The 13,199-nt window shown below is 51.0% G+C and overlaps 1 protein-coding gene across 2 annotated transcripts in view; it reads left to right on the top strand.

Annotated features, from left to right (window-relative positions):
• The window catches only part of FXYD6 (FXYD domain containing ion transport regulator 6), a 28,609-nt gene extending 19,805 nt beyond the window's left edge, over positions 1 to 8,804 (top strand). The window contains exons 2-8 of one of the 2 annotated variants that reach the window (XM_022559187.2): positions 3,018 to 3,080; positions 3,678 to 3,713; positions 3,834 to 3,908; positions 4,519 to 4,555; positions 5,344 to 5,393; positions 5,939 to 5,988; positions 7,577 to 8,804. In XM_022559187.2, coding sequence (XP_022414895.2) covers positions 3,018 to 3,080; positions 3,678 to 3,713; positions 3,834 to 3,908; positions 4,519 to 4,555; positions 5,344 to 5,393; positions 5,939 to 5,967 — 290 coding nt within the window. In that variant the 3' untranslated portion in view covers positions 5,968 to 5,988; positions 7,577 to 8,804. Of the gene's footprint in view, positions 1 to 3,017; positions 3,081 to 3,674; positions 3,714 to 3,833; positions 3,909 to 4,518; positions 4,556 to 5,343; positions 5,394 to 5,938; positions 5,989 to 7,576 lie in introns of both variants that reach the window. The other variant, XM_022559188.3, reaches the window with a different exon arrangement.
• The last annotated feature ends 4,395 nt before the right edge of the window (positions 8,805 to 13,199 follow it).

Here is a 13,199-nt window from a genome sequence, read left to right as displayed (position 1 = left end):
GGAATAAATTTATATATCCTTCCTCACAGTGGCAGATTTTAAAGCACCTATCTCAGTTTTTGGAAGGTCACACAGTCAAAAACTGAGAAAATATATAGAAATTTAAATAACACCATTAATAATCTTAATTTAATGGGCATCTAGAACTTTCTTCCCAACAGTGAAGGAATTACATAGAATATAATTTTTGAAATAAATAACCATATACTAGATCATAAAGCAAGCCTCAGTAAATTTCAAGGTATCTATATCCTACAGACCACATTCTCTGACCACAGTGCACTTGTTAGAAGTCAGTAACAAAGGCAAATTAAAAATCACTATGCATTGGGACATTTTAAAAACATGCTTCTTAATGCACAGGTCAAATAAATTATAATGCAAGTCTAAAGTACTAAGAACTAAACAATAATCAAAAAGCCACATTTCAAAGCTTATATTTGGAGTGAAAGTGGCACTTAGAGGGTTATATAGTCTTTTTATTTATTTATTTATTTATTTATTTATTTAGGGCTGCGTTGGGTCTTCGTTGCTGTGCGCGGGCTTTCTCTAGTTGTGGCGAGCAGGGGTACTCTTTGTTGCGGTGCGTGGACTTCTCATTGCGGTGTCTTCTCTTGTTGTGGAGCATGGGCTCTAGGTGTGCAGTCTTCAGTAGTTGTGGCACGTGGGCCTCAGTAGTTGTGGCTTGCAGGCTCTAGAGCACCGGCTCAGTAGTTGTGGCACACAGGTTTAGTTGCTCCATGGCATGTGGGATCTTCCTGGACCAGGGGTCGAACCCCGGTCCCCTGCATTGGCAGGCGGATTCTTAACCACTGTGCCACCAGGGAAGCCCTGGTTATATAGTCTTAAATGCTGATATTAGAAAACAAGAAAGGCTAGATATTAATGAACTAGGCATCCAACATAAGATAAATCTAAAGAAAAAAACAATAGAATAAACTCAGAGAACCTATAAGGACATGTATTTTATTATACTTTTATATGAAATGTCCAGAATAGGCAAATCCATAGAGACAGAAAGTAGATTAGTCTCCCAGTCAGGGACTGGGAGAAAGGAAAAATGGGAAATGACTGCCAGTGGGTACCGGCTTTCTTTTTGAGACGATGAAATGTTTCTTAGTGCTGATGGTTGCACAGTTTTGTGAATATACTAAAATCATTGAATCATACATTTTAAAAGGATGAATTTCATGGTATGTGAATGGTATCTTAATTAAAAATTATTTTTTTGAAGAAGAGCAAGGGACTGATTAAAAATATATATTCAGGGTACTGTTTACTTTTGGGAGTAAAGCAGAGGGATGGGTTGGAGGAAAATAGAAGTAAATGTAGCAGTATGTATAAAGTTCTAGTTCTTAAGTTACTTAATGGGTGTTTCCTTTATGTTTCATTACATGTGTGTTATATATATATTTTTTAAATTTAATTAATTAATTTATTTACCTATCTTTGGCTGTGCTGGGTCTTTGCCTCTGTGCGAGGGCTTTCTCTAGTTGCGGCGAGTGGGGGCCACTCTTCATCGCGGTGCGCGGGCCTCTCACTGTCGCGGCCTCTCTTGTTGCGGAGCACAGGCTCCAGACGTGCGGGCTCAGTAGTTGTGGCTCACGGGCCCAGTTGCTCTGCGGCACGTTGGATGTTCCCAGACCAGGGCTTGAACCCGTGTCCCCTGCATTGGCAGGCAGAGTGTCAACCACTGCACCAGGGAAGCCCACATATATTTTTGTACATATAAAATGTAATATGAAACTTAAAAGAAATACAAATATTAAATGAAGTAGCATTGAAGGCAAATGACTGCCTTATGAGAAACGCTCCTTGAATTGGGAGTTCAGAGTTCTGGGTCTGTGCCTTGGCCTGACTCTGGATGGAGCTCTTGTGACCTCTGCTGGCTGGGAGGTGAAGGGCAGCTGGGGGCTGCTGGCTGCGGGGGCCGGAACGGAATAGGGCGTGAACTGGCAGAGCAAGCACGGTCCTGGCCCCTAGACAGTGTGCAGGGGGTTAGGCCGCTGCCAGCCTCACCCCACTAAGAAAGAAGAAGCAGCCTTGGGCTTTCGTGTTTCGGGTTTCATTCCCCTTTCCTCTCTGGCTCTTTACCACATTCCTTTAATTAAGCCGAGGAATGAGGTGTGTGTAACTGCACCGAAATCCATCCTTGGGAGGGACCAACCGGCCCTGCCCTCTGCCTCCATCCAGGGGCCACTGACCCCAGAGACCAGGGGCTTGAGCTCATGAGCAGAAGTCTTAGGCCCTTTCTGGGGAAGGAGAGACCAGGGCGCTGATGCTCAGAGAGCATGTCTCCGTGCTCCCTTTGTTTAATCAAACCACCTATCTGGAGGATTATGAACTAAAGTCTATAGGAAGAGTTGACCTGGGCACTCTGGAGGTGAGAGCGTGAGGGGTACCTTGATGGAGAGCTGTCAGCATTTCAGGGTTTACTCTAAAGAGTCCAGGAAACAGCAGGCCTTCCTCCCCAACCCCTGGCTTACCTGCCCCATTTAATCTGATAGAAAGAAGAACTTCCGCCAGTGGGTCTCAGTTGTAGGGAACCAGGTCAGAAAGTCCCAGACATCTTAATGAGCTAGAGATGGCCACATCTCTAGGTGGCCCAGAGAGGAGTTCACAGGTGATGTGATCTCCCAAGCCCTTGCGGGTTTCATGACTTTGGCACCAGAGAGGCAGCCGGGCAGAGGCATTCCTGAGCTGCGTTGGGATCCAGATTGTGCTGCTCGCTACCATGAGTGCCCTTTCACCTCCTTAACCTCAGCCTCTTCGCCTGCGAAATGGGTTAGTCACAGTGCCTGCTAGTTGAACTGATTCTGTTGTAATTGAACTCATGCGTGCAGAGCACTCCGTAAGGAGTCTATAAACGTCAGCTGCTTTGGCTCTGTTGTCTGACCTCACACCGTGTGGAGAGAGCTCAGAGTCGGGGTGGGAATCCGACTGGGGCCCTCGCCGGGCTGAGGGTTGGAGTGGGGAGTCTCCTACCCAGAGAGTCATTTTCCTCCCTCCGTCCCCAGACGCCATGGAGGTGGTGTTGCTCTACCTGTGCGGCCTGCTGGCTCCGGCGGTCCTGGCCAATGGTAAGTACCCCTTCCTGGTGGAAGGTCCAGGCCCTTTGGGACACTAGGGTTGGGGGGCTCTCAGATTCTACATGTCTGACCAGCTGTCCCGCCTTTAGTCAGCAAAGAAAGTCCTGGAAGGCAGCAGCTAACACAGCCCCTATTCCAGCCTGCCCACCTCTCCCCATGGGCTCCAGCCCTCAAGCCCACCAGGTCCCTGTAGACTTTTAACCTGAACTTTGGGAGTCAGACTTGTACCTCAGTCTCTAGATTGTGCAAGTCACGTGTCCTTCCGTGGTCTTAGTTTCCCCACCTATAACAAGAGGAAAATAGACCCTGCCTTTTGATGATGACGTAAGATACAAAGGAGCAATAAATGTGGATGCTGTGAATGCAGACTCTGATTGGTGCTCTGAGCTGCACCTGCCTTTGGCTTCTAGGCTGGCCCTGGCAGGCAGGCCCACCCTTCCGTGCTTCTCCGGGCATCTCTGCTTCATGGGCCCTGTTTCCCAGGAATTCCTTTGTGGGGAGTGAGGCCTGTGAGACAAGGTAGGATATTTGGGAATCAGGATGTGTAGCTGTCTCCCCCTTGACCACACCTGTTTGTTTTTCTAGCAGCTGAGCAGGAGAAAGAAAAGGACCCTTTTCATTATGGTGAGCAGGGACAGCGACCCTGGGTGGGGAGGGGGAGGCACAGCCCCGTCCAGGGGAGGGATGGACGTGCTGTCCCTGGCCCTTCCCCTCTTCCATCTCTCACTCTTGTTCCTCTGGCAGACTACCAGACCCTGAGGATCGGGGGATTGGTGTTTGCTGTGGTCCTTTTCTCGGTGGGGATCCTGCTTATCCTAAGTAAGTTTGTTTGTTCCTTTGTTCACTCTAAGGGCAGTGTCTGCAGCTGTGAAGTGAGTGGCGAACAGTGTAAGAGACTGGCGGTTCTCTTTCCTGGAGAGGGAAGGAGGCTGTCTGTCTTCCTAGTTATCTCCAGGGCCTAGTACACTGCTGGGCACATAATAGGTGCTCAGTGAAACAGTGAAGAATGAACAAAATAAGTGCTCGATGAAAACAAGCACAGATACGAAGGGGCGGAGGTGGCTGTCCCCCTGCCGTCCCCATCAGGGCGCGAGTGGGGGAGTCACAGGAGAGGAGACAGGGGCTGTCTTTAGAGTGCTCCAAGGGTTGTGCCCCTGCGTGTGTTTCCCCCCGTGAGCCTGGGCTGCATGGAGCTCTCTGCGTTTACATGGTCAAGCAGACAATGGTGCTGTAGCCATCCAAACTGCTGACGGTTGAACCTTGGCCGCCGAAGAGCCCTGCTCCAACCAGGGATCGCCGCATGCAGCTGTGCAAACCGTGCAGTGCCCAGGAGCCGGGGCTGCTGTTCGCACAGTCTCACAGACTCACTGGGCAGCCCTGCTGTGGCTAAGCCAGGACATTGACCTTGGATGGTTTCTTTGCCTTTCAGGTCGTAGATGCAAGTGCGGTTTTAACCAGAAGCCGCGGTAAGGATGCCATGGCTGTGGACATCTGGGGTGATGACGCTAAGAGGGGACAGGGAGGGGCCTGTGGTGTGTGACCCCAAATGAGTGTGCTTTTGGATTCTTGTCTCAGAAACAGGCTGTGTGTGTTGGGGTAGAGGTGGAAGTTTTGAGGATTGTCAGGCAGTCTTTGGGGCAGAGGAGAGGTCAAAACATCAAGGGTTAGCCCATCCTTCTTTTTTCTGATGTATGTGTGGGGTGGGGGAAGGGGGAGAAGATGCTGGATCCTTGTCTGGAGGCCCTTGAGTTGGGCTTGGGAGAAGGGAAGCAGAGGGCCTCCGGGCCTCTCTTGAGATCTGTCTCCTCTCTTCAGGACTTGTGACACTGTCCTGTGGTCACCTGTTCATGAGGTTCTTTGAGCTTTGTGGAATGTTGGGCTTCCTTTCGCCCACCCTCTACCTCCACCTAAGGGCACAACCCATTAGCCCACCATGGTAACCCAGGGCAGCGCTGGACCTCAGGAGTCCAAAGTCTGTGGCAGGACACAACCCAAGACCCCACGCAGCCCTAGGCCATCTCTTCCCAGTACTTAGCTCTCTCAGGGGCCGACATTGAAGGGTGCCTGTAAGTTCCCCTGACTACATCCCCTTTGGCCCTGGCCTCCCCCCGCCCCATGAGCCCCATGGTGGAGAATGATCCACCATGACTTGGAGGAGACGGATCCCAGGGCCCTGCCCCAGCAAGGTGAGTGGCGATGCTCTCTGGGTTTGCCCTGGAGACCTCTGATGGGCTGGCATTTCATCCTCTTGCAGGGCTCCAGGGGACGAGGAGGCCCAGGTGGAGAACCTCGTCACTGCAAATGGTAAGTGTCAGGACCACCCGCCCAGGTGGGATGGAGGGAATGGGCAAGGGTTCTCCTACAGCTTGAGGGTCGGGGACGGTTGCCAGGTGCCGTCGTCTCTTGAGAGCTGGCCGGTCAGACGTGCTTCCATAGTGCCGCCAGAGTGGGAGGTCCCCGGGGCCTCTGCTCTGCATCACTCCCTCCCCTCCACCAACAGGCTGATGCTCCTGACGGCTGCTATTTACAGGGAATCTTCTTAGTGTTTGGCATGATACAAAGTGCTTCACTTCTCATTTAATGGGCACACAGCCCCTTGGGGTAGGCGTCACTCTCCACATTTTACAACCAAGCGACTCAGAAAAGTTAAGGAACGTGCCAGGTTCTCTAACAAGCAAATAACAGGACAAGGATCTGCCCCAGGTCTGTCTGACTCGAAATCCACATGAGTCACCTTTGCTGTGTGGGTCAGGTTCCCCCAGAGACAGGCACAGTCATCGCTGTGGCAGGGGGTGGCCCGCTGGGGTGAGGGGTTCATGTACTACCCTCCATTCTGGTTCTCTTTCCAGCAACGGAGCCCCAGAAAGCAGAGAACTGAAGTGCAGCCCTCAGGACAAAGGTAAGATACTGTCTGCCTGCATCTTCCTGTCACCATCACTGTTCTGACTGAAGTCCGGCCGAGGAGTCATCAGGGAAGAACTGGGCTAGCTCTTGCAACACGCCCAGCTTTTATTATGAGCTGTGCTCTCAGGAGGCTCACGTCTGAAGGGTGATGAGGCAGACGGATTGAAACCTCCCAGGTGTACCACACACACACAGAATGAGCAGTCGGGAAATAGAGCTTCCATACCAACCCAGTGGTCAAGTTGATAGGGTGCCATCCTAGCTACCACGTGGGCATGACTTGGAAGAGAATTAGAGTCAGTGGAATACTCCTAATATCAAAGTAGCATAAAGACAATGGCTTTCAGTGATGATTCAGAGAGTACCTTCAGGCCACTTTTTAAAGTTAACATTTTATTTTTAAACTTTCCAACCCTACGTAAAAGTAGGGAGAATAGTATATGACCCCCCCATACCAGCATTATCAGTTCTTGACGTTTAGGGGCACTGTTTTTAGTTCTATTTAGTATCCGTTTCCATTGTTCATTATATCAACAGTAATGCAGGAAAGTAATAAATGCTTTACAGCTTTCAAAATGCTGCCACAAACACAAACTCACTCAAGCCCGCCAGAAGATGTAAGAAGGACAGGTAGGGTTTAGCCCCATTTTACAGATGAAGAAACTGAGGTCAGACAGAGCAGCCATACATATAGTAAGTAACCGGCTGGAACTCGAGCTCAGAGCTTTGTAGTTGAGTGCTGCATTTCACTACACCCCCTCTGCTCCTGCCCGTCTCCCTTTGTAACATACCCTGAAATATACTGGGGCGTGGCGGGGATCAGTCTTCTATCAGCTCACTTCTGCCTTTTTTTCCACACAAATAAGGGATATACTTTATCCTAAATCGTAAGTTAAAGGAGATTTCTGGATGTAAAATGCCTGATACACCAGCTTTTACCATCACGGTAATAACACAGGGTACTTGTGGAGCATTTGAATTCTTTCCTAAGGGTGGGCAGAGTGGGGCTCATTACCTCCTGTCTTCTAGCTGGGCCTCGGGAAGGTTAAAGATGCCTCAGTTTGACGTGGCCATAGATCCAATCCAGGAGGCAGGCATCCCAGCTGCAGCTCGGTGTTCTGTCTATGTCATGGCAGCTGCCAGCTCGGAATCTGGGGAGCGGTGTGGGAAGGCTCCAGGGAGAGAGCCTTGAGCCAGCAGTTGTCTTTTTTTTTTTTTACTAGAACTTCCTCGGAAACCCTGTTTTCCTGAGTCTCAGGACTGTGAGCGATTCTTGGAGGTGTCCTGAGATAGAAATCCCGGGTTTAACAATTTCCTTTCCACATCTACCAGGTTCTATCCCCCTGAGAGAGCCCTTCTCCTGAGCTCCACACCCTCCTCCACCTTCATCTCCTGGCCCTGCTTCTCAGGCTCGTCCTCCGTGATTTGCTGAGAACAAGGCACTCAGAGTGGGTCTCATCTTGGGAGTTTCCGTGGGCAGAGGGTCTGTCCTAATTAATGGCTGGGAGACGAGCAGGTAAAGAGTTTTGAAAGGAAGCCAGAGTTTCGTTTTAATTTAAATTCTCTCTCACTTTAACCTCCAGAACCTGAAGGCAGCTGCTTGAACCTTTAGATGCAAATTCTGATGCTTAAGAAAACCGGCCACTTCAGCAACAGATCTTTCCCCAGGAGAAGCCAAGAACTTGTGTGTCCCCCACCCTCTCCCCAACCCCTCGACACCTGTCCTCAACTTGATGATGCAACCCCTGCCTCCCTGCAGCCTGTGGTCTCGTCCCCCTCCTGTGACGTGTGTCTGTGTGTGTGTGTCTGTCTGATGATGTGGTCTTTGTGGCTGCTTGTTCGTGGATGACATTGTATCTTAGTGAACCTGGCCCCACTTTCCTGGGCAGGAGCTGAGCCACGTGGCTGTCAGCTCGTCTCTGGTCTCCATGGCCCCATCACCTTCCACTCCCGGGAGTCTGCTTTGTCCCTAAGAGGCCAGTTCCTTCTCTTGATTTAGGGGTGGATGGAGGGGTTGGGCACGGGCGGAGTCTCCGATTGGCTTGGGACTTGGGAAGGTTTACATCACCTTCGTGATCCTTCTACACGGCCCGTCTTCACTCCTTTTATAAGAACCTTGCTTCCATACTTGTCCCTGGACCGAGTCTGTTCTGAGGTCTCTTGGCAGTGGGAGGTTCCCAGCAAGGAGCTGATAAGCCCGCTTTGCCCTCGGGCAGCTACACCCCTTCCCTGGTGCCCATCTGCCCCACCTTACTCCGCCCCTGGGGAACGTGCCCCTTGCATATCTTCTCAGCAATAACCCCGTGGGCTCTGGAACCCCACCCCCTTCTCCAGCCTTTCCTGCTCCCAAGATGCCCATCTATAGCCCAGCTCGTCTGGACTCAGACTCCTGCCCCTGGACTGGGGCTCTGGCAGGTGATGGCTGAAGGGGTGCATTCAGCTGGGGCCGGTGCTCTGGGGAGGGGCAGCTGGGAGAGCAGGGGTCCTTTGCTTCTCTGTCCACATCCCATTGGCCAGGCAGCAGCGGGGGCTCCTGCACCCTCTGCTCGCCTGTCACCGGCCAGAACGGCAAGTGCAGCGGCAGTGCTGCGGGTTAGGGACCCGGCAGGGCTCCGCACAGCCCTGCTGCAGGGGGAACAGCACAAGGGTGAAGCTCGTGAAGAGAGTGGAAAATCAGACCCCGCCCCTCCCGCTCATCGTGTTCTCGTGGAAACTAACCAAACCGTGCCGCTGTGACCAGGACTGCTGTTCTCTGTGTCGTGACCTCTCCTCAACAGCGACGAAAAGGAATAAAATACCACTTATTTCCTAGTGGCTCTGAGGTGCTTTCCTTTCTGTGAAAGAACTTGAATATTTGTAGGGTCTGTGGTGCTTGAAGGGCTAAAGGGACCGTGTGCTCGGTCAGAGGGAGGAGGTGGCAGCTGCAGGGCCAGCTGGGAGGTGTTTTATTTCCGGGGGTGGGTTTATTTCCGCTGCTTGACCACTGAGCTCCTCCCCTGTTTATCCTCGTGCCTCCCCTTCCTCTCCCCTCCTTTACCCGCACCCCTCGTCCTCACTCCTTCCTCCCTCTGCTTCTGCCCCCAGTCAGTGGGTTCAGGCTCCACCCCATAGCTGGACCTGTGCCTCCCACATGCCCTGGAGAGAAGGGAATCACGATGGCTTGACTGAGGGCTTGCTGGCCTGGAAGGAAAGGTTCTCACCTGTCCCTTTGGTCAAGTCTGGGGCCACTACCTAAGGACCTGACAAAGAGGGGTGTGGGTGGGTTACTTGGGTTATGATCAAAGCCCTTTTACCCTTTCATCTTTCTCTAAACCCAAATACCCCCTCCTCTGTGAAGCCTTCTTGGACTTAAGGTAGATGAGTCCCTTCTTTCTATGCTCCAGTCACACTGGTTCCTGCCTTTATCTTCATGTTTAATGCTCTATGCCTTGGATCACAACTGTAGAGGCCCGTTGGATAATGTCTGTCTCGTAGTGACACAATAGATGGGGAGCATAGGGACCTGGGGTCACCTCGAGCATCCTCCCAAAGACATTCCAATTCAGCTTTTTAAAAAGTACTGTTGGGCAAACAAATACAGCTGTGAGCTGATTCCCTTGGAGGACGCCCATGTGTGGCCCCCACCTCTACGTGTCTTATGTGTCTTTATCGTGAGACCCAAATCCTAGAGGGCAAGGGCTATGTCTTGTTCTGACCTAAGAATGCCTGCAACACCTTACGTTCTCAAAAAAGTCTTCATAGGGTCTGCCTAGATTTCTTGAGTTGTTTGGAGCTGCAGACTCAACAAGGCATGGGTCCTGAGGGACTTGGGGGTCTAGCCACTCACGCCTGGCCACCCCTGGGACATCCGTGTTGCCTGTCCTCCTTCTCCACTGCTTAGGCCCTCGGTCCCCCAGGTCCTTGAAAAGACTGAGGCTTATAGTTGAGGTCAAGCTCGGCATTGTCAGCCCAGAGATCATGATGGTTAAAACATCTCTGGTCATGCTTAAACTTTGGGAATAAGCTAATGACCCCCCAGTCATGGAACGCTCATTCTGTGTCGGGGAATTGGTAGGCTTTGCAGCGATTCCAGAGGAAGGCTGGATGAAGATCCTTAGAGGCCCCAGGCACACAAAAGTTGGTGGGTACCTCCCCACATTCATTATTGAAAAGAAAACAAACTACAGAAATAAGTGTAAGGAAGTCCAGTGGGGAGGTTCTGATTTTTCTCATAATAATTATGTTAACAATAGGGAATGGTAGTTCTCATCTCTAGCATAGATAGAAGATGGTTACCTCTACTCTGGCAGACTCTGAGAACCTACCTATTTTTCCTGCTGGTAATCCAGCATCATCGCTGAGCTAGATGTTCACGTTGTAGATTCTCTCTGATAAACTTGTAACTGGTCTAGGGCCACACGGCTGGCAGGTAGAGGAGCTAGGAGTTGAGCCCAGGCTGCCTGTCTCCAGAGCTCTTTATAGTACACACGTGGCCTGGCTTCCTTCTTAAGGAGGCTGATATCCAGATGGAGGAAGAGGATCATCTGGGCTGGTGAGGCTGCTTCCGGGGGCTGGTGAGGCTGCTTCCGGAGCCTGGTGGTCCCTTCAGGGCATAAACTAGCTGAACTGTGCTCTGAGGAGAGTCCTGTGAGAGGTGAGTGGTCTGGAAACAAGACACGTAAAGAACAGTCAAAGAAACTGGCGATCAAAATAATAACAATAACGAATGAATGGATGCAGCTAACATTTATCAAGCACTTACTATGTGCCAAACACTGGGCTGAGGTCTTCACGTGTACCAACTCATTCAGAACTCACGACTCTGTATGATGGCATCCCTATTTTACAGATGAGGAAACTGAGGCTTGGTGGATCTTGCCCGAGTTTGCACTGCTGGTGTCAAAGCCAGGGTCTAGCCCAGGCCCATCCAGCTCCAAGACAGTGTGACCCTGTGCCACAGAGGAGAGGACCCAGGCCCATCAGCTGGACGTGAGCAGGAGGTAAAACTTGGCCTATTGTGAGTGAGTGCTTAGTCCCCAGGCTACGGTGATCCCAAACTGGAGTGAGCTCCCAGTCACTGGAAGTGTTCAAGGTGAGGGAAAATAACCAGCAGATAGGATCCCCTAGGCAAGATGGACTCTGAGAACCTACCCAGAATGACCTAAGTGTCCGGGCCTGAATTGACGACCCCCTCACCTCCCAACCAGTGGATGAGCTGCTTCTTCCTCTTTGGTCTAGCACTGCAGGGCCAGGGCAGAAGAATCCGGAATCCAGGCATGGGTCACTGCTTAATGTGTGTCTTCCTTCTGGGCCAGAATTTCGTGCAGGCAGGACCGCGTCTGTCCACTCAGCCTCTAGGCACACAACTTATATTTGTGATTTGGCTGAATATAGCAGATGTAACTCGGTTGAACAGGAAAGCTGTCGTGCTGTGCCAGTTCCCAGAAGGGTCTCAGAGATCTCAGGTGTCCTGCACGTTTCACCTCCTGGCTGTACCCGCTGCTCCCCACCTCCCCATGAATTTCACTCCAAAGATTTTCAAGTCTATTTGCATGAGCTGTTGGTGCTACTTAGTACCACATAAAAAAAGGTCAGTCTGCCTTCTCTGTCCGCCTGGGCTGTGGCCCTCCCCATCCCTTTTTTTTTTGCAGGTTGTGGATAGGAACTTGCCAAATTGTTCTTGGAAGAGAGTCAGAGGCACAGTGCAAGCAGCAGGGAGAGAGGGGTGGGTGAGGGGGATGCCAGGCTGAAGCACACCCCAAGGTCAGCGGGCTCCTTCTCTTCTTGTGGGGAGGAGGGTTCTGCCCTCCGCAGGATCATGGGCTGGCAGAGCCAGGGTGGGAGAGTGGTCCAGCTCTGTCTGGTTCACCCAACCTTGTCCCTGGTAGTTCTGCCTCACCCCGGGCCCAGAGAGAGTGAGACAGATGGTGGGGGGTAGGTCAGGTGTGTTTGTCTGAGCCAGGGGAGGAGCCTTGGAAATACCTATCTCTAGGCCACAGAGAGGGAGAGCGGCCACCTCTCACCATTAGTGTGATTCATTGCTGTCACAGTTGAACTCCAGGGGGCCAGGATCAGCCAGCTCAAGCCAGCCGGCTGCTGACTTTATGGAGCCAGCCCCAGCCCCAGCCCCGTGCCTGGTTGCACAATAGCGGGGCACTTTCCAAGGCAGGGATCGCAGAGCAGGTGATGGCACGATCAGGTATCTTGAAGGACTTGGGGTGTTAGGGGCTGCCAGGTGGTGGGCCCCCTGTATCATCCAGATGAGTGGGTTCTTGCCTCCCAGCCAGGCTTGGGGGTGGCCTGGTGGAACAGAAAGAGGCTCAGGACATTTCCTTGTGTTCCCTCCAGCTGTGTGATCCGGGGCAGACCCCAGCATCTTTGTCAGTTTCCTTCTCTGCAAAATGAAGTCCTTCCTAGCCATGGGGTAAGCTGGGCTCCTGTGTACACCTGGGAGCCTTGGTTTCCTCAACTGTCCAGTGGGCCTATCAATATCTTTCCTGTTACCTCACAGGGTCAGAGTGACACGATGGACATAAAAACACTGAAAATTTTACGTGTAGATATTATGTTATTGTCGACAATAGCACACAACCTAAAAGTTGAGAATTATGTGTTATTCAGGGGTATTACTGAGGACTATGGTGTGGAAGACAGCCTCTCAGATAGCTCTGCGGAGCTGTTCCAAAGAGGTAAGGGAGAAGCCAGGATATATAGGAGTCTTTACTGAAAAACAAACAAACAAAAACCATGTACAGCTAAACATGAAAAGATTACTGCTAATCACAAAAACCAGGCAGCCCAAGTTAAGGATTTTAGTGCCTTTCTACGTATGGGAAGATGTATGAGTCTGGGCTCATTGAAATTATTCCTTTGATATTTATCTTAACTGCCTAGGGCCAGTATCCTGTTTTTCTTCACCCTATATCCCCCTCAGGGTGTACTGTCACCAGCAGTGGCCAATGGTTTGATGGTGGGCAACATTCATTGTTTCCTAAAATATGGCAGGCAACATTTTTTTGTCCACGTTATTAATATTTATATCACCAGCCAGTTCCTTATGTGCTCTTTCTTTGATAGCAGGGTTCCCCTTCTGTCTTTTAAACTGGGGTTCAAGTTTTGACTTGTCCACATACCATGGGAGATTCCTCTTCTGTAGGATGGGTATCTCAAAACTTGCTTGACTAAGTCGTTGGACAGAACGAAGCAGATCAAACAGGCAAGAGTTCT

The sequence above is a fragment of the Delphinapterus leucas genome, chromosome 7, assembly GCF_059928025.1.
Source record: "Delphinapterus leucas isolate spDelLeu-1000000601 "Yukka" chromosome 7, BTC_Dleu_Yukka2, whole genome shotgun sequence".
In the NCBI taxonomy this organism is placed as follows: Eukaryota; Metazoa; Chordata; class Mammalia; order Artiodactyla; family Monodontidae; genus Delphinapterus; species Delphinapterus leucas.
Note: the sequence above shows the minus strand (reverse complement) of the source record. Positions and strands in the feature narration are given on the sequence as shown.